We start from the raw sequence: 26449 nt of genomic DNA on the forward strand, positions 1-26449 counted from the left end.
TGAGCCATGGCCGCTGAGCCTGCGCGTCCAGAGCCTGTGCTCCACAGTGGGAGATGCCACAGCAGTGAGAGGCCCGTGTACCGCAGACCTCTCAAAAAAAAAAAAATGTGTATGAGCCACTGGCTTAGGTAAGAAGTAGCTCCCAAACAGGAATTACAAATAACCGTCCATTTTCTGCAGCACTTACTTTTCTGCTCTCCTGGTGGCTTGCTTCCTCTCCTCCTTCAGGTTTTTACTCAGATGTCACCTTCACAGCAGGCCTTCCTTGTCCTCTCTATTTATTTTATTTTATATATATTTTTAATTTTTAAAAATGTTTATACAATTTTTTAAATAAATTTATTTCTTTATTTATTTTTGGCTGAGTTGGGTCTTCATTGCGGTGCGTGGGCTTCTCATAGCGGTGGCTTCTCTTGTTGCAGAGCATGGGCTCTAGGTGCGCAGGTTTCAGTAGTTGTGGCTCACAGGCTTAGTTGCTCCACAGCATGTGGGATCTTCCTGGACCAGGGATCGAATCTGTGTCCCTTGCATTGGCAGGCGGATTCTTAACCACTGCACCACCAGGGAAGTCCCAAAAAGGTTTATACAGTTTTTAAAGGTGACTTTCCATTTGCAGTTATTACAAAATATTGGCTATATTCCTTGTGTTGTATAGTACATCCTTGAGCCTGTCTTATACCCAGTAGTTTGTACCACCCTTCCCCACCCCATTTTGCCCCTGCCCTCTCTCCCCACTGGTAACCAGTAGTTTGTTCTCTCTATCTGTGAGTCTGCTTCTTTTCTGTTATATTCACCAGTTTGTTGCATTTTTTTAGATTCCACATATAAGACTTCATGTGTCCTGATTTATCGTTTTTCTTTATCTAACAGACTATAGATGCCGCTTTATTTATATATTTATATATTTATTTTCTGTCTCTCTCCACTGGAATAGAAGGCAGGATATTTCTCTGCTTTGGGTACTGCTGGTATCAGCGCCTAAAGCAGTGCTAGGCTTTTAGTACTGCTCCATAAGTAGTTGTCGAAATGACTTCTTAATTGTTTTATGCCTCTGGTGCGGTAGGTTCTTGGGGGTAATGCAGAGGAAGTAGGGCACAGAATGAGCTGAGACCTGACCACTAGGGCAGCAGCTCATGGTCGGAGGTGGCCAGAGTGACAACAGAGAGTAGCCCAGAGGGGCAAGGGTCAGAGTCCACCATCTGCACTGAACAAGGCCATGATATGGGAACCATTGGGCACCAGACATTCCAAGAGGGCATAGCTGGGTCTAACCAGGCAGTTGAAGTCCAAGTGCAGGGTGGGAGGCTCTGGAGAGGGTGGGGAGGTCCGCCCAGGGGACAGCAGTTCAAAGACCAGAGCTCTGTTCCCTGCAAGGAGACTAGTAAGAACAAGAAAAAGACACCTTAGGCTGGCTAGGACTGGTTGGCAGAGCTCCAAGTCCGCGGAGGGGAGCTGGCGAGGACAGATCAGGATGGCTGGAACCAAAGCAAAACTCAGGCTGGAGACTTGCCACTAGGAGGGAAGAATGAAGGGCACGAAAGGCCACTGGTCATCCCAGGGCCATCAGTGGGAATCAGAGACAACAGAGAGCCATTGGGTCAGCCCTGAGTTATCCACAACACAGGCCAAGGCCACAGAGATTTCAGATGTCCAAGAAAACTACAAAAAAAGCACCCTTTTTATTATAAAGATAACCTACCTGACCCTGGGCTCAGTCTGGGGCCCAGGGAGTGCTTGCTTTTATCAGTGCTCCTCAGAATATGGTCTCTTCCAGCATCATCTGGAAGCTTGTCAGAAATGCAGATTCTCGGGCCACACCCCAGGTCCACTGAATCAGGCACTCTGACTGCAACAAGGCCTCCAGGTGATGATGCTGCCTGCTAACGTCTGAGAACCACCGTGCCAGCCCTGGCGTGAAAAGCTGAGAGTGGCAGAGTGGGAGCCAACAGATCCTGACACAGTGCAAGAGACGAAGACATACGTTTCTTTTTTCTTTATTCCTATTTGCTTCTGTTCCTCATTGTCAGTCTCAGTAACTGTTTTTTCTTTTCCCCTTCCAATTTTCATTTTATTACTTTAGAAAGTGCACATCGTCTTTTAAATAAAATTTTCATTCGAACAATGGAAATGTTACTAACAGTGATATGTAGTAGTGCCATTGTGCTAAGAGATTAAAGTCTTTTATCTCATACAAATCCCACAATGAACCTATAAAGCTGGAAGCAATATCGGGCCCATTTTTACAGATAAGGAGGTTGGTGTTTAGAGATGAAATAACTTGCCCAAGTCCTCCCAACTAGGGAAGTTAGAATCAGAACTGAAACATAATGTTTTTTCATGGCAAATCTATGTCTTAATCACTGTCACTAATATATTTACATAGTAATACTAAACACTTCTGATTATCACTGGTGATGGTTTTGGAATCCTTTTCTATCTCTCAGGCTGACTTCATACATCTGTGTTGCGGGATTTTATTCTTTCCCAGTCTGTTTAGGTCACTGGGTCTTTTTAGCCTCCTGGAACGAGTTCTCTTGTTCAGAGTGTGTTTTCCTGCCAGGCTTTCTCTTTGTTCTGTCTTTGTGAACTTAGGATGGTGCATGCCCGCACACGGAGTGAGACCCTGATTCATTCTTCCTGGAAATTAAGAGGAGGCTGGAATCAGAATTGGCTGTGCTACTTCCTCAACTCAGCGCTCTCTTTTACATGTCTCTATGAATTTTGTTCTTGTTATAGTGAATCCAATTTGCTGCATCTCTAAAGAAACTCTTGCTGGAAGAGAATAAAGGCATTCTCCAACCCTCCCTGATCCCTTCCAAATCCTGCCCAACACATACACAGCCTTATTTTGCAAGAGGAAACACATTTGTTCTTTTTTTTTTTTAATTTATTTATTTATTTTTGGCTGCACTGGGTCTTCGTTGCTGCACGCGGGCTTTCTCTAGTTGCGGTGAGCGAGGGCTACTCTTCGTCATGGTGCACGGGCTTCTCATTGTGGTGGTTTCTCTTGTTGTGGAGCACGGGCTCTAGGCATGCGGGCTTCAGTAGTTGTGGCTCACAGGCTCAGTAGTTGTGGTGCACAGGCTTAGTTGCTCCGCGGCATGTGGGATCTTCCTGGACCAGGGCGTGAACCCGTGTCCCCTGCATTGGCAGGTGGATTCTTAACCACTGCTCCACCAGGGAAGTCCAACACGTTTGTTCTTTAGTGAAACGCCCACAAGGGTCATCGGTATAAGTGTCAAAAGATTGGGAAACTCAAAAGGTACAAACTCGCAGCGATGAGACCAATAAGTACCAGGGAAGTAATGCACAACATGGTAAGCATAATGAGCACGGCTGTGTGTTTTATATGAAAGTTGTTCAGAGAGGAAATCCTAAGAGTTCTCATCGCAAGGAAAACAATTCTTTTTCTATTTCTTTAATTTAGCGTCTCTGTGAGACGACGGATGTTCACTGAACTTATCGTGATCATTGCTCCATGACGTATGTAAATCAAATCCTTATGCTGTACACCTTAAATTTATACTGTGCTGTATGTCAATAATAACTCAACAAAACTGGGGAAAAAATGGTTGGGAAGCTCACTCACATACTTGCTTACCATCAAAGGCATCGCCTCAGTTTCTTTAGCTGAACGTTCTGCGTAATGAATTTGTCATCAGGATACGTTGGTTAAGAAGAATTCTAACTGGGATCTTGGGCAGCCCACTTAGTCTTTGAGTCTCAATTTCCTGACTAGGTAAGCAGGGATGGTAAGATTTTCCCTTTTGCCTAGCAGGGCTGTTTATTCATCTATTCAGTCATTCACTCAACCAACATTTACTGCAGAGTTGTTTGGTATGGCTGGAGAAGCAAAACCAACACCATTAGTGAAAGTGCTTTGAAAATGATGTGACACTACAGAAATGGAAAGCCTTGATGTTATTACTTCAAAAGACCAATGTGGTAGTTATTAGTGTCAATCACCAAGTATTTCTGGCTCTCCTCCCTCCAGGTACTTGGTAACATTCCACTTCCTGGCCCCATGATGGTTGGGTGGGCTCCATCACTAGGTTTGACGCATGAGTAGTACCTGGTCTTACTATTATGCTAACGACTTTAAACATGTCACGTCTGGGCTAGAACATTTACTTATTAACTTGAGGCCCTCCAGAACGCTCTTGTCCTATGTCCTCTGCCATGGTCACTGCTGAACTGTCCGTTAGTGGCCGCTCCATCAGCCCGCCTCCCATAGTGAGGAAGTTGCTGAGCCCAAGGTGACTGGCCATGGACGTGTACCATGAACAAGGAAAAAAACATTATGGTTTTAAGACTTGAAGATGTTTTATTACTGCAGCGTAACTTACTGTGTCCTGAGAGAGACAACCAAATTAACCCATGAACTGTATCACTGATAAATCATTCCTGTGATCTATTCTTCTCTTTCTTTCAGTGGCTGGTTAAGTGCAAGGTCCTTTTTAAAGATGCATTGGAATTCAGACAAAGGAATAACCCCTAAAGTCATACTCAGATACCTTCTCAGTTGCCTTACAAAGTAGGTTATTTATATAACTTCTTAATTCATTATTGCTGTGTAATCATTTATTAATTTTTAGTCTTTAACCCTCTTTTGAAAGAATTTTCCAAGAAAAATAAACTGAGAAAAATAATTTTCTTCCTTAAATATGGTTGCTCTTGCTGGTATAATGGCTTTTGCCAGTGGAAGATACCAGTATTCATGGTACTTTTTTTTTTAGATTTTATTTTAGTTTATTTTAAATTTATTTATTTTATTTATTTATTTTTGACTGCATTGGGTCTTCATTGCTGCACGTGGGCTTTTCTCCATTTGCGGCGAGTGGGGACTACTCTTCGTTGCGGTGCGCGGGCTTCTCATTGTGGTGGATTCTCTTGCTGCGGAGCACAGGCTCTAGGCACGCAGGCTTCAGTAGTTGTGGCTCGCGGGCTCAGTAGTTGTGGCTCGTGGGCTCTAGAGTGCAGGCTCAGTAGTTGTGGCGCACGGGCTTAGTTGCTCCGTGGCATGTGGGATCTTCTCAGACCAGGGCTCTGGTGTTCCCTGCATTGGCAGGCAGATTCTTAACCACTGTGCCACCAGGGAAGCCTTATTCATGGTATTTGTCCTAATAGAACTTGAACTATATTAAACCAGCAAAAACACCCTTATTCCTCAGCTGATGGACAGCAGGTTTCAATAAACATACAGTCAGAGTCTCATGGAATCTATGTTCGACAGAATTTGTATGGCTCATATAAATTAATAGCAATTGGATCCTGTAAATAAGAGACTAATGGTAATGATAAAAATAGAATAAGATACAACTGGGAGAGGGGCTGTTTGAAGCTTGGGACGATGGTCATTCCACTGTCAAGCAGAACTAATGTGTGGTTGGTCGGAGCAGAAAGGAATACAATATTGGGACAGAATATGGAACCAATGGGATAGCAGAGTGGAAGTGATGTAATGAGACAGCAGAAGTTTGAGGAGGAAAGGGAACTTCAACTCGTGTAACCCAAACCCTTCATTTATACACTTTCTAAATCATGGTTTGTTGCTGAGCCCAGATCTCATTACTTAGGGTCTATGGCTCTCTTGTTACACTGCACTGTCACAAAACAGGAAGGGAAGCTTTGAAACAATCTTCTGGGTTCGTCAAATGGACTAGGTAGGGTCTGACTCTGGTCTGCCTGGGCTTGCATTCTGGCTCAATCATTTACCAGCTGTGTGACCTTGAGTAAGTGTCTCAACCTTTCTGTGCTTGAGTTTTCTCATCTCAAAAATGAAAATAGGGACTTCCCTGGTGGTCTGGTGGTAAAGAATCTGCCTTCCAATGCAGGGGACACGGGTTCGATCCCTGGTCGGGGAACTAAGATCCCACATGCTGAGGGGCAACTAAGCCCGCACGCCACGACTACTGAGCCCACACGGCTCAATGAGAGAGCTGAGTGCCACAAACTACAGAGCCCACGCGCTCTGGAGCCTGCACGCCACAACTATAGAGAGAAAAAATTTTAAAAACCTGCACGCCACTACTTGAGAGAACCCGCGCGCCACAACAAAGAGCCCGCGTGCCGCGGCAGAAGATCCCACGTGCCCCAAGCTCTATTAAATCTAGTCCTCGTTCTGAATGCTTGACGGAATGCTTACTCTTTCAATATCTTTTGGGCACGTGGCACTGGGTTGAGTAGCCTGTCCTGCCCTGTGATCTTCTGGAGGAGAGGGACTGGCATGCAGGCCAAGGGTTCTTAGTGATAAATGCCAAGATGGGTTGTTAGGGGTTGGGATGTGGGATCCAATGGCCTGGTGGGCTCTGCCTGGGACTCTTGCTTCAGAAGAAAACTCCTGGAGCTGCGGATTGAAGAGCAAGACGTGTTTTACTAGGCAGATAAAGCAGTCGTGGGGGGCAGAGGGAGCACAGGGCGGGGGCCGGGGGGGGTGAGGTGGTGAGGCCTCATGGAGCAAAGATGGCGGCGAGGATCCCAGTGAGTAACTTGTTACAGGACGTGCACTGGCGATGGGCGGTGGGAATGGAGAGGGGGCCGATCAAGGACACTCAGATTTTCCAGCTCAAGCGACAGGGAGGATGGTATTGAATTCTTGAGATGGGGAGCGCTGGAAGAGTGCCAGAGTCCAACCCGGGACAAAACTTTGTCACTGCCGAGGGCCCGGGTTCAATCCCTGGTTGGGAAGCTAAGATCCCACGAGCCGAGTGGTGTGGCTAAAAAAACAAACACACCAAAAACAAAACAAAATGGACACACACACAAAAGAAAAATAAGGGAAGCATCACCAACCTTAAAACACCCTCTTTAAGGTAAACCCAGTGAACAAGCAGCCATGCTCCTAGCTATTCTGATGTTCTCATTCATGATGGCAAGACTCACTGTTCTTACTCAATTATGATTTATTACTTGCCTTTTTAACTCCAAGAAGAGTGGAAGTAAGATCATTTGCTCACTCGCTCTTTCTGTATTTATTGAGGGTCCACTATGTACCAGGCACTGTTCTAGGCTCTGAGGATTCAGCAGTTGAGAAGCCATGCAAGTGCCTCTGGCATGGGGTTTACAGACTAGTGACTAGAGATAGACAATAGATAAATAAACAAATATGCAACACTAAGTTGCAATATGCAAATCCATTTATAATAGGTCGGTGATGATAAGAGCCACAAAGTGATAATTTGGAGAAGGAAGAAAGACAGAGGGTCTTCCACCGGAAAGGTAGTCAGGGAAGGTGACATTTATCGAGGACCCTGAAGGAATTAAAGGAATGTTCTAAGCAAAAAAAATTCCGTGAGCAAAGAAGGATCCATGGAAGGGAACCAAGAGCAAATGTCCTGAGGAGGGAGCCGTGGTTGATGTGTTTGCAGAACCTCAAAGAGCCCAGAGGTGCCAGAGTGGAGCAAGTGTCTTGGAGAACAGAAGGAATGAGGGCAGAGAGGGGGAGGGGAGGGGAGGGGAGGGGAGGGGAGCAGATGGCCCAGGTCTGTAGGGCCAGTGGGCTGTCTTTAGGACTTTCCATTTATTCTGAGAGCAGAAGCCTTCGGAGGACTCCTGTAGGGGAGTGGCATGGTCAGATTTACATTTTGCAAGCATCACTCTGGCCGCAGGGCAGAGAATAGACTGGGGAGAGGGCAGAAGAGGGGGGCCCAAGTGCGGGCTACTGCAAGTTATAGAAAAGGCAAAAACCCAGTTTCTAGGCGTAAGCCCTTACAGATGTTATCTCACGGGAACGAGGAGAGTAGAGGCTCCAGACCCTTACAGCTGTGTGATTATTCCAACTAGGAGCCACATGTTAAAAATTAGTTTAGTAGATTAAAAAAATTGTTGATAATAATGTTTAACTAAAACAGAGGTCATGTACTAAAAATAAAGACACCCCTTCCAGTCTTACCTCCCACAGGACACCTGTGTTAACAGTTTCTTATGAATTCATTCTTGCAGGGATTTTCCGCATATTGTTTACATGTACTTTCCCCACCCCGTACCCTGTCCCCATGAATAGGATTACACTTAATGCAGCATTATTTTGCACATAGCTTTTTTTATTTAATGATTTAGTGCTGGCATATTTCTCTATTTGCATGAAAGGGCTCACCTCACTGATTTTAAGGTTGCCTGGGATGGCGCCATGTGGGTGGCCCATCCATCACATATTTAACCGGTCCCCATGAATGGGCATGAAGGTAATTTCCAAGTTTTTTGCAATCTTAGACGATGATGCAAAGTCTATACATTTTTGCACAGTTGTCTGGGCACGCCTGCAGGGTAAATTCCTACAAGTGGAATCCATGATTTGGTGCATCTAACGTTCTGATGGATATCTTCCAATGGACTTTCCCACCCGCCAGGTACGAGAAGGCCTGCTTCTCACACCCCCATGACACAGGCTGGTGTCACACTTTTAAATCTTTGAAAACCCACTTTGACTTTAAAACTTCAAGGCCAGACAAAAATGAAGCGCATGTACATTTATATGATGCTTCCCACGTTTCAGTTTTCTTATTGATCTCCTTTGATTCTCAGAAAATCTTAGGAGGCAGGAACCATGCTCCTTCTTAGAAGAATTTAAGGAACCATCGGCCCCCTTTTCCACAGAAGAGCAAAGGGAGAAATTATATGATTTTCTCAGTGTGAAAAATTTAGACAAAACTAGAAATCATGTTTCACGTTCCTTCCCCTGTACCTCCCCAGGCACGGTCCACCCAGCAGCCTCCACCCACCCCTACTGGCCCCAGCTCGGAGGCTGCCTGGGGCTGGACACTGGCCTCTATCCTGCCCTCTCCTGAGGACATCTGACCTGAACTCTGGTTCAGAGGGGAGCAGGGGGCTGACTTCCTCTCCCTGGGGAGATGGAGGGGACAGATGGTGGGAAGGGAGGCCGGGAGGTGAGAGCCCGAGGCCTGTGGGAGCAGCTGCAAAGCAGCGTGGTCAGATGCCTCATCTGGCAGGACCCAGGACCCAGTGAGGACTCTGAGGCTGTCGCCTGAGCTGATCTGGGAAGTTGCATCTTGGCATAACTGGCGTCCGTTCTCTCTGAATCGGATCAGCAATTTCAGCTCTGTTCCCCAATACCCACCACTCCCCCGCCCACCTGGCGCTCTCTGTGAAGGATGTCATCACTGTGGGGAGGAGAAGAGTCCCACAGGTCCGGGCCTGGGTGCAAACCAGAGGCAGGGTGCTGACCCCTATCTCTGCGGGGCGGGGGGGGTTGCTCCTCCAGCAGCCCTGCCCTCCCTGTCTGTCATACCCCACCCCAGGCCCTGATGCCCCTTCCGAGATGTTCAGAGGTGCTGCTGGGCCACGTGCTCTATCCTTGTTGCACAGACCTGCAGTCTTACATATGTTCTTTAAAAAAAGAGGGCTCTGATGGAGGCCCACCCAGAATCCACGCCAGAATTGCACGTGCCTCCCACGGTGTCCAATAGGGGCCACCAGACACGGGTGGACCAGTGAGATGTACTACAAATGTATAATACACACCGGCTTTTAAAGACTTGGTAAGGGAGTTCCCTGGTGGTCTAGTGGTTAGGACTCTGCACTCTCACTGCCGTGGTCTGGGTTCAATCCCTGGCCCGGGAACTGAGATCCCGCAAGCCGCATGGTGCGGCTAAACAAAGACTCAGTAAAAGAAAAATAATGTAAAATAGCTCAATATTTTTTTATGTCGGTTATCTGGTGAAATGATAATATTTTGAATATATTGGCTAAAAAAGTATATTATTAAAATGAATTGTACTTTTGACTTTAAAATGTGGCCACTAGAAGATGTTAACCAAGTGGCCGACCTGTCTCCAACTACATTCTATTGAACAGCTCCGGTCTAGACATCTAGTGCCTTATTCATCATCATTGTAGCTGCTGCAAATCCTGCTTGGAAGCAGGTAGTGTATGAGGGAAGGAAGGAAGAAATAAAGTGAGGAAGGGAGGGAGGAGAAGAGGGAGACTGGAAGGTGATTTTCATCTAGGGAGACCTCGTGGAAGGAGCACACAACAATGTCAGATCTCAGTACTGCTATGTGGTTGGACCATCTGGGGCAAGTGACTCAAACTTCTCTGAGCTATAATTTCCTCATTAGTAGAATCGAGGTCATAGCTCGGAAGCTCCTAGCACAGTGGCTGACATGTACGACTTGCTCCGTGAATAACAGTAGTTTTGCATAAGTAGCACCTGCGCCAGCACATGACAGGTGCTCAAGAAAAGCTTTTGAACCCACAAATGTATGCAGGTTTGGGGGGTGTGTGGGGAGGTGGTCGCCCATGCAGTACAATCTGTTTTCGAACATCTTATCTGTCATCGCTATGTGCCCGCCCGGGGGACCGAATGGAACCTCTGTGGAGAGTCACCCTCTCGCCCAGCTTTTTCCTGCCAGGTTGCAGCCTCTTCACCTGTATTCAGCGTGCTTTTCGGTTAGATTGTTCTCCCTTGTGCCCTGGAGACCCGTCTGGGAAGTGCCCTAGTTCCACCTGGAGAACCGCCAGCAAGCGTGGTGGCCGAATTTGCTGTTGCTAGATAACTTCCTGTCGGTCCAGGATGCGGTGAGTTTTAAGTCATTGGCCGTGAAAGGACAGAGAGGTGCAATCCGGTGTCTCCCTTCACATGGTTTGGTGAACTTTCCCAGAGCCAACCTGAGTCTGATCCGCTTTCTTCTGGCATATTCTCTGGAGTAATAGTGATGCTGTGGGTGGGAAGACTAGCCTCTGGTGATGGGGTGGGAGTTACGGCACCATCCCTGACGGGGCACTTGCTGTGAAAGCGGAGCGGGGGCAGGGGAGTGGGTCTGCGGGGACAGCCATCTCGGTGCCTGCCCCGGATGCAGCCGCCCGCTGCTCCGTCACGGTCCGTGTCGCCCCAGGGGGAAGGACACTTTCTTCACCTCCGCCCAGAGAACCAGTAATGAGACGGAACGTGGCACCACCCCCTCCCCGGAATGAATTCTATCCCATGCCCAGCAGGATCTGACAGAGCAACAACGTCTGTATGTGTTGGTCATGGCTTCCTTAAAGCCCTAGTTGCCTCCTAATGAGCCTGGAGCAACTGGAAGTGAAATAGCTATAATTAAACCACGTCACTGCTTTTGCCTTGAAAGCACAGCTGAAAGGAGCATCGCTACAGCGCGGCTGCGTAACCGCTGGTCAACCAGACGGCTGCCTCTAGTTCACAAGTGCCCAGCAGCTTCGACAGGGTGTACATCACTGTCTAACTGCCTTCTGGTGGACCACGTCTGTGACAGGGTCCAGGAGGAGAGGCTGGACTGTTTTCCCAGAGTCAGACTGGCTTGGGCCATACGTGGGACAAGGAAAGCTGTCACTTGTCTTGGATAAGTCTGGTCTCCCTGGGGCCGAGGGTGTGGGAGGGGAGGCCAAGGCGCCTTTTATCTCTGAAGCCCTGGAGAGAACTGCCCGCAGGAATTGCCTCACATTGAGTTAGGAATACAGGTAACCGCCTGGTGGCTTTGGCCGCGGATCTCCTGTCAATCATGCGTGGGACCTCTGGGGTTTCCCACAAAAGCTCGCCTGCAGCCAGGCCTCCGTTCTAAATGAACACATTCTCTCCACCTGGAGTTGCGGGAGGGCAGGAAGGCAAGGAAGAGAGAACAACATCGACCCTCTGACTCCAGCGCACGGTAAGGATAATTAATCCTTACATCCGTGAAACGTGATGGAATTTAGTTCCCACCACTGTCCTGGGAGATTAGCTATTATTGTTGTTTTCAACAAGAGAGAAAAGTTGTATGAATTTCCAGTTTGTAAAATGGTAATAATGTCTACTCCCCCGGGATTGTTATAACGATTCGCTGAGATGAGGTATGTGAAATGTCTGTAACTCAAAGTCCTTTCTATTCCCATGGAAATTTCGCCCACCTGCCTGCTGAGTTCCTCCTCCTGGTCCAGGAAGGTGAACCGATGCAGAGCAGAGATGGTACATGAAGGAGAGAAGTGACCTTTGCTGGTTTCTTTCCAGTGCAACGGCTGGACGTGGTATCTTGCCAATGACTTTCAGTTCCATCTCATGACCCCGGTGATCCTCTTCATCCACGGAAAGTGAGTCTAATTGGAGCAAGTGTTTCTCCCCGTGTGGCCTCTTTCATAAAACTGTTAAGAGAGTCTCCAGTTCTGGGCAAAGCAGCTTTTACGATTTAGGAAACGAACTTTCCAGAAGAGCGAGGACACCAAACCCGCCACTGTTTACTTCTTCCAAGTTCTCCTCTAATCTTTGTCCTACACAATCAGTCTGTATTTTTGCAGTTATAATCAGTGTGTTTGTCATATCCAGTCTCAGTTTTTTCCATTTCACTGTTCTTAGAAACATTTCTGCATCTGGACATGACCTGCTTACTTGTCAGTTTCAGGATTTATATACCATTTTTTATGGTGGGCACCTAGATTGTTTCCAATTTTTAAAAAAATTATTATATATATATATTTATTTATGGCTGCATTGGGTCTTCGTTGCTGCACGCGGGCTTTGTCTAGTTGTGGTGAGCGGGGGCTACTCTTCGTTGTGGTGTGTGGGCTTCTCATTGCGCTGGCTTCTCTTGTTGTGGAGCATGGTCTCTAGGTGCGCGGGCTTCAGTAGTTGTGGCACGTGGGCTCAGTAGTTGTGGCTCGTGGGCTGTAGAGCGCAGGCTCAGTAGTTGTGGCACACGGGCTTAGTTGCTCTGCGGCATGTGGGATCTTCCCGGACCAGGGCTCGGACCCGCGTCCCCTGCATTGACAGGCGGATTTTTAACCACTGCGCCACCAGGGAAGTCCCTGTTTCCAATTTTTTATGATTATAAATGACACCTCAACGAATGTCTTTGAACATGCTACTTTTTCCTCTTCTGTACTTATTTCCTTGGGAGGTTATTTCCAAGTGGAATTACTAGGTCAAAGGGTAGGAACAATTTTGCGGTGCTTGTTACATATTGTGAGATTACTCTTCAGAAAGGTGGAGTAATTTATAGTGTCCCAAGCAATGCATCAGTGTACCTGCTTCCCCACATTGGATGTTTATCACCTTAATTTTTGTTAGTTTTAGAAAAACTCTTAAGGCCTCAGTAATTCACGGAAGAATTATAGTTTGTGGATTGTGCATGCCATATTTTAAAAGATTTATTATTATTTTTGTTAAAATACATGTTCAATTTAAGAAACATTGGAAAATATTAGGATAAAAAAGGGAAAAAACAATCACCTTAGACCTGTTTCCTCACTTAAGGAGAGGTGATTTTGCTATCCATATTTTTATGTTTATTCTTCTGATCTTTTATTTTGCACAGTTTTTTATACATGAAAGGATTCTGCATATATACTTCAGATCTTTCTTCTAATAGTTTTATGATATAAGCATTTTCCCATATTATTTTATTTTTTAAGTTAACATACTTTTAATGTCTGTATAACATTCCATTTCATGAACGAACTATAGTTTACCTATATCTTCCCCTAGTGTTAAATACTTAGATTATTTCCAATTTTATAAATAACAGTCTCATAAACATTTTTGTGGTAACCATTTGTCTCCAACTCTGATATTTCTAGAATGCATATCCTTAAGAAGAATTACTGGGTCAAAGGGCATGAGTCTTTTGGGCTTTTGAAGTATGATGACAAATTGCTTTCCTTAAAGGCTGTATCAATATTCAGTCCTCTGGCCATCTAATTACACCATTGCCAATATGGACTATTAATAATTTAAAAAAACCCAATATGCAAACCTTGTTATTTTAAGATAATGTAAGAAAAATTCATTTTTCACATCTAATTTGTAAGTCTTTGATTACTAGCAGTGGAGCTGAATTCCAAATATGTGTTGACCAGCTCTGTTTCACGATTACCTGTTAATGCCCTTTGCGAGGAGACATTTAAATCACAGGCTGACCCATGATATTGCCCACTCCAGCCACATGCAAGGACTCAAGTATCCTGGGCAAGGAAAATGCATCCAGTTTTTTTTTGTTTGTTTGTTTGTTTTTTGTTTTTTTTTTTTGTGGTACGCGGGCCTCTCACTGTTGTGGCCTCTCCCGTTGTGGAGCACAGGCTCCGGACGCGCAGGCTCAACGGCCATGGCTCACGGGCCTAGCTGCTCCGCGGCATGTGGGATCTTCCCGGACCGGGGCACGAACCCGTGTCACCTGCATCGGCAGGCGGACTCTCAACCACTGCGCCACCAGGGAAGCCCTTTTTGTTTTTTTTTGGGGTTTTTTTGGTGGCGCTGCATGGCATGCAGGATCTTAGTTCCCCAACCAGGGATCAAACCCATGCCCCCTGCACTGGGAGTGTGGAGTCTTAACCACTGGGCTGCCAGGGAAGTCCTTCCAAATTTTAATGTATCCTAAGAATTGAATAATTTTTAAAAAGGCAGATCTGTCTATTTACATGCATATCTGAAGCACGTGAAGCTTCCTAACTTCAAATGTAGAAGAGTTTTTGGCTGACCACTTAAAAAACACTGTTCCATGCTTCCACTAGGCACAGAGGTAGTTTGCTGGTATAGTGAACTTGAGTCAGAAGATGTAGTTCAAATCATGACTGATAAATTACCAGCTGGGGGACCCAGTGTAAGTCGCTGGACTCTCATCTTCATTGTTCATGTCTATGAGATGGAGACGATATACTTCACATCAGGGCCAGAGGAGAAAGTGAGATCATACATATGGGAGCTAGCACAGTACCCTCTGTGATGGGCTATGGCTGCTGGAAGGGCTCTGGAGACATGGCGGGTGCCTGCAGGTATGGGTGGGCAGGTGCGTGGCTCAGCCAGCCCTGAAGCCCCAGCCAAGAAGAAAGGGCAAGCCTCTACTGGCTCCCTCCGAGGTGCACTGGCAGCAGGATGCCCTGACTGCTGGTCAGGTGTTTAGTGGAGAAAGGGTTGGTTTCTTCTGAGGCCTCTCTCCTTGGCTTGTAGATGGCTGTCTTCTCCCTGGGTCATCACACGGTCTTCCCTCTGGGGTATCTGTGTCCGAATCTCCTCTTCTTATAAGGATACCAGTCATATTGGATTAGGGTCCACCCCAATGACCTCATTTCACCTTAATTATCTCTTAAAGACCCCATCTCCAAATAGAATCACACTCTGAGGTCCCGGGGTTTAGAATGTGGTTGGGTGGGTGTGGGGGGTGGGGGACAAAATCCAGCCCATAATAGTCTGTATTAGGAATCTTTTATTAGAGTCTTTGTAGCGGTGGTAGCTAGTGGAGACTTGTCTGACTCCTGAGAAGAGGTACCATGGTTTGGGCTCCAGTCCTTCAGGGAGTTAAACAAATATTTCCTTGGGTGGATGTGGGTTTTTACTGGATGGCCTGACTGAATGGTTTACTACCCACAGAGGACAGTGAGTTCTTAGTACCTCCCCACTCTAGACCTGGTGGGAACCTACTTGAGTGTCCTTATGACTGAGGCATCCTGGCCCCAATGTCAGCATCTTTCCGAGAGGCTGTCATGGAAGGTAGATTTCAATTCCTCAGCTAAAAACCAGCATTACCCAAACTTGTGACTACGCTACTACATTTAGCCTCTAAATGAAAAGAGGTAATAAAAGGAAGGGCTTTTGTTCCTTCAGATAACACACTCTTATAGAATTCTAGTAATTCAAGGAGGACTGAACTGGAGGGTCTGGCAAAAGGCAGGGTAAACATACAGCATTGTTACCATACCTTCCCTGCCCACACTCATGGCAGACATTACTAGTCAATCACTGCACCACTGAGCTAGGATTACTCTTCCATTCCAAGCATTAACACTAAACTAGAATTGCCACTCTAGATAAAAATGATTTTCTCCCTGTATCACTGTGGTGTTAAGCAAATGGTATCTCGTCCCTTCCTCGTGAAGAACCATGGCAACTTCGAGCACTGGAATAGGACTGCTAAAGGCAGGATTGTGCTGGTTGGTTTGGCACTCATGTTTGACAATTCTTCCATACCACTGCAGAGTCTCCTGGTCCCGACCCTCACAATTCCAAGTCGATACAACCAAACAGTGCCTTGCTCTGAGCCTGTGTCCCGAAATCTCATTTCCTGCCCCAGAACTGCCCACATACTACAGCTGGGACTCCTTCAGGAACCCTCTCAGCCTTACACGTGCAGAGTCCCAGACTGTGAAGGAGTTAATTTTTGTGGGGCCACCTTTGACCCAAGGGGGTATAGAAGACAGTAGGAAAATGCTTCTTTCTTTCATCCCCCAGGACAGTTTTGAGTTGGCTCCACAGAACATTCTGGCATTGGCCACCATGATACTGCATCTTTGCATTGGCCTTCCTGCTTCCCTATTCCAACCCCATCCCTTATTCCTACCTCCACATGAAGTACCTGCACCCTGATATCTGTCAGATTCTCCGTTCGGGTGGGTGGAGGGTCCCTGTGTCCCACCTGTGCCCGTCTCCTGAATCAACCACCACGTCTGTCCATACAGTGCTTCATGGGTGGCAAGGGAGATTCCCAAGCACGGTCTCCTTTTGAGCTGCACAGTAAGTTTCAGGGTGAAGATGAAGAAATTCAAGTTCAAGGCCCTGCCCGGGGCCCGGCAGCTAGTAAATGGTCAAGACTAAAGGCTAACTGAGGCTCTCTAACTCCAACCCAGCTCCGGCCCCACTCGGCCACAACTGCGCCCATGGCGCCCTCTCTCAAAGGCAGGCTGGCAGGAAGCGCCTCTGATTGCCAAGGTTGCAAGTCTTTCGTGTCCACACATTTTGCGGTGAAGGAAAGTGAACGTCCTTTCTTCTTTGCAGAAATCAACACGCCCTTGTCCTCCACGGGGCCACGCTGTTCTTGGCATCTTTCACCGCCTCTGCTCTGCTCACACTGGCTTATAACCTTCCGGTGGCAGCTCCGTCAGAAGCAAGGTAACCGCGGTTCCCAGCCCGCCCTGCTCTATCCCTCGCCTGCCCTCGGACTGTCCAGGACCTCCCAGGCAGGGCTGCTGTATGGATGCCAGGCTCTTTGCACTGTGCACATCGGCTCCTGGAAAAACTCCTGGGTGGGAACTGTTCGGCCTTGACGGGAAAGTTGATTGCGTGTTTGTTTCCAAACTTCTGAACCTTTCAACTTGTGCTGGGGGTCTGCTCTGAAAACACAGGGAACTCACTGTTGCCCATTGAAATACTTCTCGGAGGAAAGGAGCGCCCCCAAGTGGCCGTACTGCGTTTCTCCTCCAGCGGCGAACTGCCGCTTGGAATCTCTATTATGGAATAGATAGACTGAAATTTAAGGAAGCTGGGGTTACCTCTTCAAGGTCACACGCCTAGTAAGTGATACGGTTGTGAGCTGAACCTGGGACCTTACCCACTATGCTATTTTGCCTTTCCAATGGGGGTATGTATAACACTTCTTCCTTATAACCACCCTGAGTCTTCTACAGGAAAAACTGGTAAGATTTCCTGCTAATCTATTCTCAAGGCAGCAGTCAGAGAGATGAAAATGAAAACCGGATCCTGTCAGTCATCTGCTCAAATTCCTCCATTGGTCTCAAGGCAGAATCCCTGTCTGACTTCATCTATCACTTCCCTGCTTGCTGACTCAGGACCAGCCACGCTGGCCTCCTTCCTTCCACACACCCAACATGCTCCCTCCTCAGGGCCTTTGCACTTGCCATTCCCTCACAGGAGAATACTTTTCCTTTAGAATCTAGATCTTGGCAGGGCTAGCTCCTTCACTTCCTAGAGGTGTCTGTGCATACATCACCTTCTCAGAGCAACCTTCACTGACCTCCTGATGTAAAATAGCCCAGAACCGTGTCTGGCACAAGAGTGCTCAAAATGCATTGTGAGTGGAATAGATGAATGAATGAGTGACTGACTACACCCCAGGCCTTTTGACCAGGGAAGCATCATGCCCTTCTCGTCATGACATCAGCCTCTGTGGGCATAGCCAGGTGACCGAGAAGGAGGCTGGCCCCTGTGTAGCCCAGCTGTTCTCAACTCCAGACGCAAATGAGAGTCACTTGGGGAGATTTGAAATCCCACTGATGCTTCCAGCAAGCACCATCCTGGACCAATGGAGTCAGAATCTCCGGGGGTGTGGCCCAAGCAACCGAATTTTGTAAGTGCTTCCATGAAGAGGTTCACTCCTTTCAGAAGAGGTTCACCTCTGGGAACCACATTTTTAGAGCTATCCCAGCATACCAGCCACCAGAAACAACTATTTAAAATTGGGCTTCCCTGGTGGCGCAGTGGTTGAGAGTCCGCCTGCCGATGCAGGGGACACGGGTTCGTTCCCCGGTCCGGGAGGATCCCACATGCCGCGGAGCGGCTGGGTCCGTGAGCCATGGCCACTGAGCCTGTGCGTCCGGAGCCTGTGGTCCGCAACGGGAGAGGCCGCGGCAGTGAAAGGCCCGCGTACCGCAAAAAAAAAAAAAAAAATCCAACCCACCTAACCATGAAGTTCCAGAAGAGGGGTTTGCCATTGCCATCCTACTGGGTGTGTTTCCCCATATCAGTGGTTTCTCTGGCTCTGTACCAAGGCTCTGACGGGTGGGATGCCTCCTCCTTGTTGCCCACTCCTTCCCATGCGATCACCCACCAAGCCCCACCGGTTGTTTCTCCTGCCATCCTCTCGTAGCCTTTCCAACTGACCTTGCTGAAGCTCATCTCATCTCTTACTTGGATTTCTTCACAGTTTTATTGCTTCTTGTCTTCTTGATGTCAAATCCACCCACAGGGCAATCTATTTAACATACTACCTTGGCCTTGGACTGTGCAAAACATTTTCATATGACTTTTGTTGATCCATAAGACCTTGAGGGCAGAACATGTCTTATTTACCTCTGAATTTCTAGCACCTGGTTCTGAAATCACTCAATAAATGAATGACAGATAATTTGCTTCTCAATGGAAGAAAGGCCAAGAATTCCCTGCATTATTAGGGTGCAATGCTGACCCCAAATCCCCACTGCTAGGCCCTACCTTGGTTTGCTTAGGTCTTGTGGGTACCTCACCTAAACGTTCTAGAGATGAGGCACTGATCCTTGGAAAATCTTGTGTTGCTCATAGCAGGAACAGGAGCTAGGGCTTTATTGGAAGGAATGGATACACAGGTGCTACATGTGTATTTTCCTATAGGTTGGAGTTATGATATTCCCCTGAAAATGCACAATTCAGTTGTAGATTACAACAGAGGACCATTCAAGAGGTGCTTTAGCGTAGTCCAGGTTCATGGTGCCCAGGGAGAAACTGGGTGTGAGCAGAGGGGAAAACCTAAGATGATGATGGGGCATTTGGGAACCACTCAGAGGACCAGGTCAGGACCAGGGAGCATGGAGCTAGAACCCAAGTCAAGCAGAGCTGGAGGAATGACTTCGTTCAGATGAGTAGGCCAAGTACCAACTGTAGAAGCCAGAAAATAAGAACACAGAGTCCCAGCTGGAGGCAGCTGAGGCATATTCCACGTGGTAGGAATAAGGCAGTGTGCATTCTGAGTAAGAGTGAAGGGACCCTAGGCTAAGAGGAGGCTTGTGGAGAGCCCCTGAGGAAGTAACTTTGTGCCCTGTAGCCGGAGCCTAGGGCAGGAATCTGAGACCCAAAGAGGGGAGAGCTTCTCTTTAGAGACAAGACGGTAGAGTGATAAGATGCTAGTTCAGGTTGATGTAGATGTCATCATAGCACCTTGAGAACTGGAACAGAGAAGCAAGAGAGACCCTTGGAAGACAGGTCTGGGCCTAAAAAGGTCAAGTAAGGTGACATCTAAGATCTTGAACTGAGCCCAGTAATAGGATTTAACTCACGGGGCTATTCTGTGAGCTGGAAACATCTCCATTCTCCCATTCCTTCCGCCATTTTATGTCCCTAGGGACAGTTGCAGCCCGGGTACAGACTGTGTGCTGGGGCCCCCTCACATTTATGGTAGGGGGCAGAAGCAATCACGGAGCCGTATGTGGCTAAGGAACAGAATGGGAGGTTAGGAGTGGTGGGAGTGGGTTAGAGCATTACTTTTTTCTTTTAACTTTCATCTAAAAATGACTTAAGAGTCACCAAGAGTCGCAAAAATAGTAGAGGAGATCTTGTGTACCCTTGACCTACGTTTCCCCACCAGGAATATGTTAAGGTAGCTATGGCACATGATCACAACCAAGACATTGACATTGACATTGACACAATCCATAGACCTTAGATCCACCAGTTTCATGTGCACTCGTTTGTGTGTGTGTATAGTTCTGTGCAATTTTAGCACGTCTGTAGATTTGTGTAACCATCACCACCACAATCAAGGTACAGAACTCCTCTGCCACCAAAAAGTTCACCCTTGTGCTGCCTCTTCGTGGCCACACCCCCCCACTGTCCCCTACCCCATCCCGACCCTCATCCCGGTAACCGCTAATCTGAACTTTCTATTCGGTCAGATTTGGTCATTGATTGAGGTTTACAAATAGACCCCTAAAGTCACTAATAACACACAAAAAGTGAGCGTAAAATGAATTAAATACACAATGGCTCAAACGGGCTGTGAACGGTGGCTTTCCTTTCCCTGTAGGTGCAGGCTCTGCTACGGTGGATTTGCTCTCTGTCAACCCTGTCCCCAGTGGCTGCCCTGGCATACACGGTGGGTGACGCGTCCGCCGCCTCTTCAGTTGCCGCTGCCGTCACCAGGCCCTCCACCGGCCCCTGTGGGCTGGGTATTGTTTGCACGTCAGGAAGGCTACAAAGTAGGATGCAGTGACGCAGCACGGGGCTTGCTCCGGGCTCACACACTGGCCTGTTAAAGGCGACGGTGTGGAAACATATGTACCCAGAGAGACTTTATTTGCTACTGAATGACTGATAGTGACTCAAAAACATCCATCTGTCTAAATACTTGGGGAAACCCACTCACGTATTCTGGTTTAGATGTCTACACTGGTTTCTATACAAATGCAGGTTCTGAAAGAAAAATTTGCAGCCTCTCCAACGAAGCTAGTTTAGAAATTGGAAAAGAACAGGTAGGGGGTAATGTCGTGAGAAAAAAAAATTACCAGTGCTGGGACAAGAGTACTGACCGCACCCAGCCTGGGCCTTGGTCTCCTCATCTGAGCGTAGAGACTGAAGAGTTGGCAACATCCCTTTCAGCCCTTTGATGACTGGGGACACTGTTTCTGTTGAGCCTGGCTTTCAGAGTCGGGCAGAAAAAGAGCTTCAATGGAAAGAAAGGGATCATCTCCAGATTAGAAATGTCTATTGAAGTCACCCGACCTTTTCCCCCATTCCTCTCTATTTGGCATGAGGTGCTTGAGGTGTCAGCAAATGACAGAGAAAGGCTGGCGGGATTCACCCAGCAAAGGTTCTGGCCCTGCACTGCCCAGAAGCCCTGAAATGACGGAATCAGAGCCAGGTGGAGGCAACACAACTTTATACCCCTGGGAGATAATCAGGGTGAGTTTAAACTTTGGCTTGTGAACCCAAACCCGTTAACCTCAGCAAAGGTGGCTGGAGAAACCTGATGAAGCGAACATAACAAAGTCCTGCTTACTGAGCACAAGCTTATGCCAGGCCCCGTGGGGAACTTCACCCCTGTGGTCTCGGGCAATACTGGCCACACCGCTACAGGTAGAGCTATAATTAGCTCTGTTTCTCAGTGAGGAAAATGCTGCCTGGAGATGAAGCAGCGTGTGAAGGTCACTCAGCTAGAAAGTGAGCCCAGGCCTGAGGGCACCGCCCACAGCCCCTGCTCTTCATTTCTCTACACTAGCCACGCCCACCCCCAAGATGTTTGATTGTTCAAATTGTTCTTGAGTTTTATGAGTATACAATGATGAGGGATTTGTTCTTTAACTTCAATTTAAAAAATATATATATATATATATATTTTTTTTTTGGCTGCGTTAGGTCTTCGTTGCTGCGCACAGGCTTTCTCTAGTTGTAGTGAGCAGGGGCTACTCTTGCTTGCGGTGCACGGGCTTCTCATTGTGGTGGCTTCTCTTGTTGCGGAGCATGGGCTCTAGGTCCGCGGGCTTCAGTAGTTGTGACTCATGGGCTCTAGAGCGCAGCCTCAGTAGTTGTGGTGCACGGGCTTTGTTGCTCCGCGGCATGTGGGACCTTCCCGGGCCAGGGCTCGAACCCGTGTCCCCTGCCTTGGCAGGTGGATTTCCAACCACTGTGCCACCAGGGAAGCCCTAACTTCAATTTAAAAAGCTTTCCTTTCTATGGAGAAATGATGTTAAGGAGGAATTGGGTTGCGTTCTCCTTGACTAATGTATTTGCATTTATGGGCGGCTGTTTGGATCACATGACCTCCACTTGGTGACAGTGACCCTGAGCTGTTGACAGAGCCTCAGAACATAAACAACTGCTCCCCCTGGCCTGGTACAGGCCACCTCTGATGTGGTGACAAACAGCGCAGTATTCCTGTCTAATGTGACAGTCCGGCTGGGTCAAACTGGTTAATGTCCATCAGGATTAGAGAGGAGTGACTTAGGTTAAGTTAGAACATGAAACGAATTTGCAGTATGACCAGTACCGTGGAGCTAGTAAATACTATCAGTCATTAGCCTGAGTGTGTATAATACATACCTCTTTTAATCCAAATGATGAGTAAGCCCTCTGGTTCATTCCTGAGCAATTTATCATTCAAAGGTGTATTGTTATTAGCCAACCACAATTATAGGTGTGACTGATGTTCTAGGTTTGTATCTCCAACACTATCTGTAAGATACCAAGACTGATTAAGTAGGTCAATGTAGGAGGTGATGGGTTAGATACATTTTTTAAAAATGTGTCCACCTGATGACCTTTAGAAGAGTATACTTATAAAAGAACATGTTTTTCTTCTTCATAATTTTATTTATTCATTTTATTGAAGTATAGCTGATGTACAACGTTATATAAGGTACAGGTGTACAATACAGTGATTCACACTTTTTAAAGATTATGCTCCATTTATAGTTATTATAAAATATTGGCTACATTCCCTGTGTTGTACAATATATCCTTGTACCTTATTTGATATGTAATAGTTTGTACCTCTTGATCCTCTACCCCTATCTTGCCTCTCCCCCCCTTCCTTCTCCCCACAGATAACCACTAGTTTGTTCTGTATATCTGAGTCTGCTTCTTTTTTGTTATATTCACTAGTTTATTGTGTTTTTTAGATTCCACATATAGATCATATCATACGGTATTTGTCTTTCTCTGTCTGAATTATTTCACTCAGCATAATACCCTCCAAGTCCATCCATGTTATCACAAATGGCAAGATTTGATTCTTTTTTATGGCTGAGTAGTATTCCATTTTGTGTATACACCGCATCTTCTTTATCCATTCATCTGTTGATGGGCACTTAGGTTGCTTCCATATCTTGGCAATTGTAAATAATGCTGCTATGAATACTGGGGTGCATGTATCTTTCCAAATTAGTGTTTTGGGTTTTTTTTGGATATATACCCAGTAGTGGAATTGCTGGGTCATGTGGTCACGTTTGAGGAAGAAGATGTATTCAGTTGAGACTGTCAGGACAAGAAGGGATTTTGATGGTTCAGATCATCTTTTCCATTATCTTCAGTCATGGCCAAGGCAGACCATGTTGGTCTTGTTGAGTTGCAAGAGTCACCTTCTGACCATGTCACTCCTTCGATTAAAACTTCTCAGTGCTGGGACTTCCCTAGTGGTCCAGTGGTTAAGACTCTGTGCTCCCAATGCAGGGGGCCTGGTTTTGATCCCTGGACAGGGAACTAGATCCCGCATGCCACAACTAAAGATCCTGCATGCCGCAGCTAAAAAAGATCCCACGTGCCACAACTAAGACCGTGCGCAGCCAAATAAGTAAATAAATAAATATTAAAAACAAACAAACAAACAAACTTCTCAGTGATGCCCTGTCACCTACACCAATGGTCCTCAAACTTAAATAATAGGCGGACCCATTCTAAAGGAATAAGAATTCTTTTGGATCCTTAGTATTGGCTTAAATTATTTTAATCCTAATTTTACCTAAACACTAGCAAACATAAACCTAGATGCAATTTTTTATGTTTATAGCACATATATTTATAAAGCCAAAACAAATTTATAAAGTAAACATAAAACCAATAAAATCTGAATTAATGTTAATTTAACGTGATTAATTGGCTGGAGCCAATCGTAGTTCACGACATGGTATTGTTTGTGCTGGAGCACATTCTTTTGTGTTTGGCTTACCTGTATGACATGGGTTTTTTACTGACTTAATTCTACAGCTATTTTGTTTGTTCCACAGTAAATATCTTGGTTCATCTTATCATTTGGGATTCAGTTGGGTGCAAATGCACATTTTGTCTATGAGTCCATCTCTATTTATTTACTTGATTATATAAGATACTTATTAAATGCTTGCTCTATGCCGGGCACTGCTCTAGATGCTGGGGATATCACAGTAGGCAAGAGAAATCCCCCTCTTGTAGGAGAGTGCAATGGGGAAGGGGAAGTGAGAGACCAGGAGACTCTAGTAGCCTGCATAATGGCCTCCAGGTTACCAGGTCCTAATCCCTGGGAACTGGCAAATGTGAATAAGTTAAGGATCTTGAGAAGGGAAGATTATTTTGGGTTATTTGGGTGCGCCCTAAACACAATCACATGTATCCCTATAGGAGAGGGACAGAGGGAGATGTGACACACGCGTGGAGGGGATGGTGATATGAAGATGCGGCAGAGAGAGAGATGAAAATGCTGACGTGGATTGGAGTGATGCAACCATAAACCAAGGAGTGCCAGAGCCACCAGAAGCTGGAAGAGGCAGGAAATAGATTCTCCCCTAGAGCTTCTAAGGAGAATGTGACCCTGCCAACACCTTGATCTTGGCCACTGATACTGATTTTGGACCTCTGGTCCCCAGAATGTTGAGAGAATAAATTTCTGTTGTTTTAAGCCACCATGGTTTTGTAACTTGTTACAGTAGCCATTAGGAAATGAATCCAGAGCCATATTAAGTACATGTATTTGTAATATAATTTCAGATGCAGATAAACATGGTGAATAAAAATAAATCAGAGGAATTCCCTGGTGGTCCAGTGGTTAGGACTCCGTGCTTACACTGCTGAGGATGTGGGTTCGATCCCTGGTCAGGGAACTAAGATCCTGCAAGCCGCGCAGTGAGGCCAAAAAGAAAAAGAAAAAAAAAAAATCAGGGGTGGGAGGGTAACTGGATTAGGGGTGCATTTGCAGATATGTGGTACAAAAGCACTCCAGGCAGAGGGAATGCTAAGGCAGCGATCTTCAGTCTGGAATATGTTTAGTGGGTGAGACGGACAGCAAGAAGACCAGTGAGATAGGGATCAAAGATCAAGGCAGGAGAGAGATGGGAATGAGGACAGAGAAGAAGGTAGTGGTCAGGTCATGCAGGGCCTTCAAGGCCATGGGGAAGAAGCTGGATTTTATTCTAAATGCCATGTGACGTGATCTGGTTTGTGATTTTAAAAGATTACTCTGGATCTTTTCTTTTCTTTCTTTCTTTTTTTTTTTTTGTGGCTTGAAACAACAGAAATTGATTCTCTCACAGTTCTGGAGGCTAGAAATTCAAAACCAAGGTGTTGGCAAGGTCCTTCTGGAAGCTCTGAGGGGGAATCTCTTCCACCCTCTCCTATGTCCTCAGCATGCCTTGGCTTGTGGGCGCATCACTCCAATCTCTGTCTCCATCTTCACATGGCCATCTCCCTGTGTCTCTCCTCTGTGTCTGTGTCTCCTTTTCTGTCTGTCACTTTGGATTTAGGGCCCACCCTAATCTAGGATGATCTCACCACCCATTACTTACCTTAGTTACATCTGCAAAGACCCTTATTTCCAGTTCTGAGGTTCCAGGTGGACAAAGCTTTTGGGGAGACCACTATCCAGCCCACTGAAGAAGGCCATAGGTCTTATTCAGAGAGGGACTTCTCATTGTTTTAAATTTTCATTCATTTAAATTAAATAGCCATGAGTGGCTTGTAGGTCTCATATGGGACACCCAGGTGTACAAGATATACCAAGTTACAGAAGGCAAAGGGTCTGAGGCCAGACAATGTTAACAGCCTCGTCCCAAGGCCCAGCAGCTCGTGTTGTGCGCCTTGAATCAGAACCCAGGTTAGCAAAGGGACTTTGCATCTTGTTTTATATGTGGAATGTTTTGTGCTCAGAGGTTGAAACCCACTAAGGATTAAACTGGCCGTAAACTCAATGTTAGCATCCCTTATTATTACTTTCATATTGCTGCAATGGGAAGTTGGGGTTTTTTTTGTTTTTTTTTGTTTCAGTACGTGCTCTTAAAAATTATAATGAAAAAGCCCTTCTTAGTAGAAAGTTCACAGCCTTAGGGGCAGAACCCAGAGGGAGCAGTGATGACACAGCATCGTCCCAGGCCCAGGGAGGGGCTCGAAGCTCCATGAATGGGTGCCTATTCCTTCCAGGTCTGGTGCACCGGCTGCTTTCCTGGGATAGCTGGAGCTTCCTGGCCAGCATGAGCTACGCTTGCTACTTGGCGCACCCATCTTCATCATCCTCTACAATGGGATTCAGGAGACGCTTATTCACTACACCGACATCAACATGGTGAG

The 26449-nt window shown here is 46.5% G+C and overlaps 1 protein-coding gene across 1 annotated transcript in view; it reads left to right on the forward strand.

The window, feature by feature from the left end:
- LOC111180151 (O-acyltransferase like protein-like) overlaps positions 1-26449 on the forward strand; it is a 63175-nt gene that overhangs the window by 21987 nt on the left and 14739 nt on the right. The window contains 8 exon segments of the mRNA XM_089894263.1: positions 4433-4534; positions 10371-10536; positions 11963-12042; positions 16712-16826; positions 20448-20553; positions 20556-20602; positions 26080-26380; positions 26383-26444. Of these exon segments, the coding sequence (XP_089750389.1) occupies positions 4433-4534; positions 10371-10536; positions 11963-12042; positions 16712-16826; positions 20448-20553; positions 20556-20602; positions 26080-26380; positions 26383-26444 (979 nt within the window).

This window comes from Delphinapterus leucas, chromosome 14, assembly GCF_059928025.1.
Source record: "Delphinapterus leucas isolate spDelLeu-1000000601 "Yukka" chromosome 14, BTC_Dleu_Yukka2, whole genome shotgun sequence".
Taxonomy (NCBI): domain Eukaryota; kingdom Metazoa; phylum Chordata; class Mammalia; order Artiodactyla; family Monodontidae; genus Delphinapterus; species Delphinapterus leucas.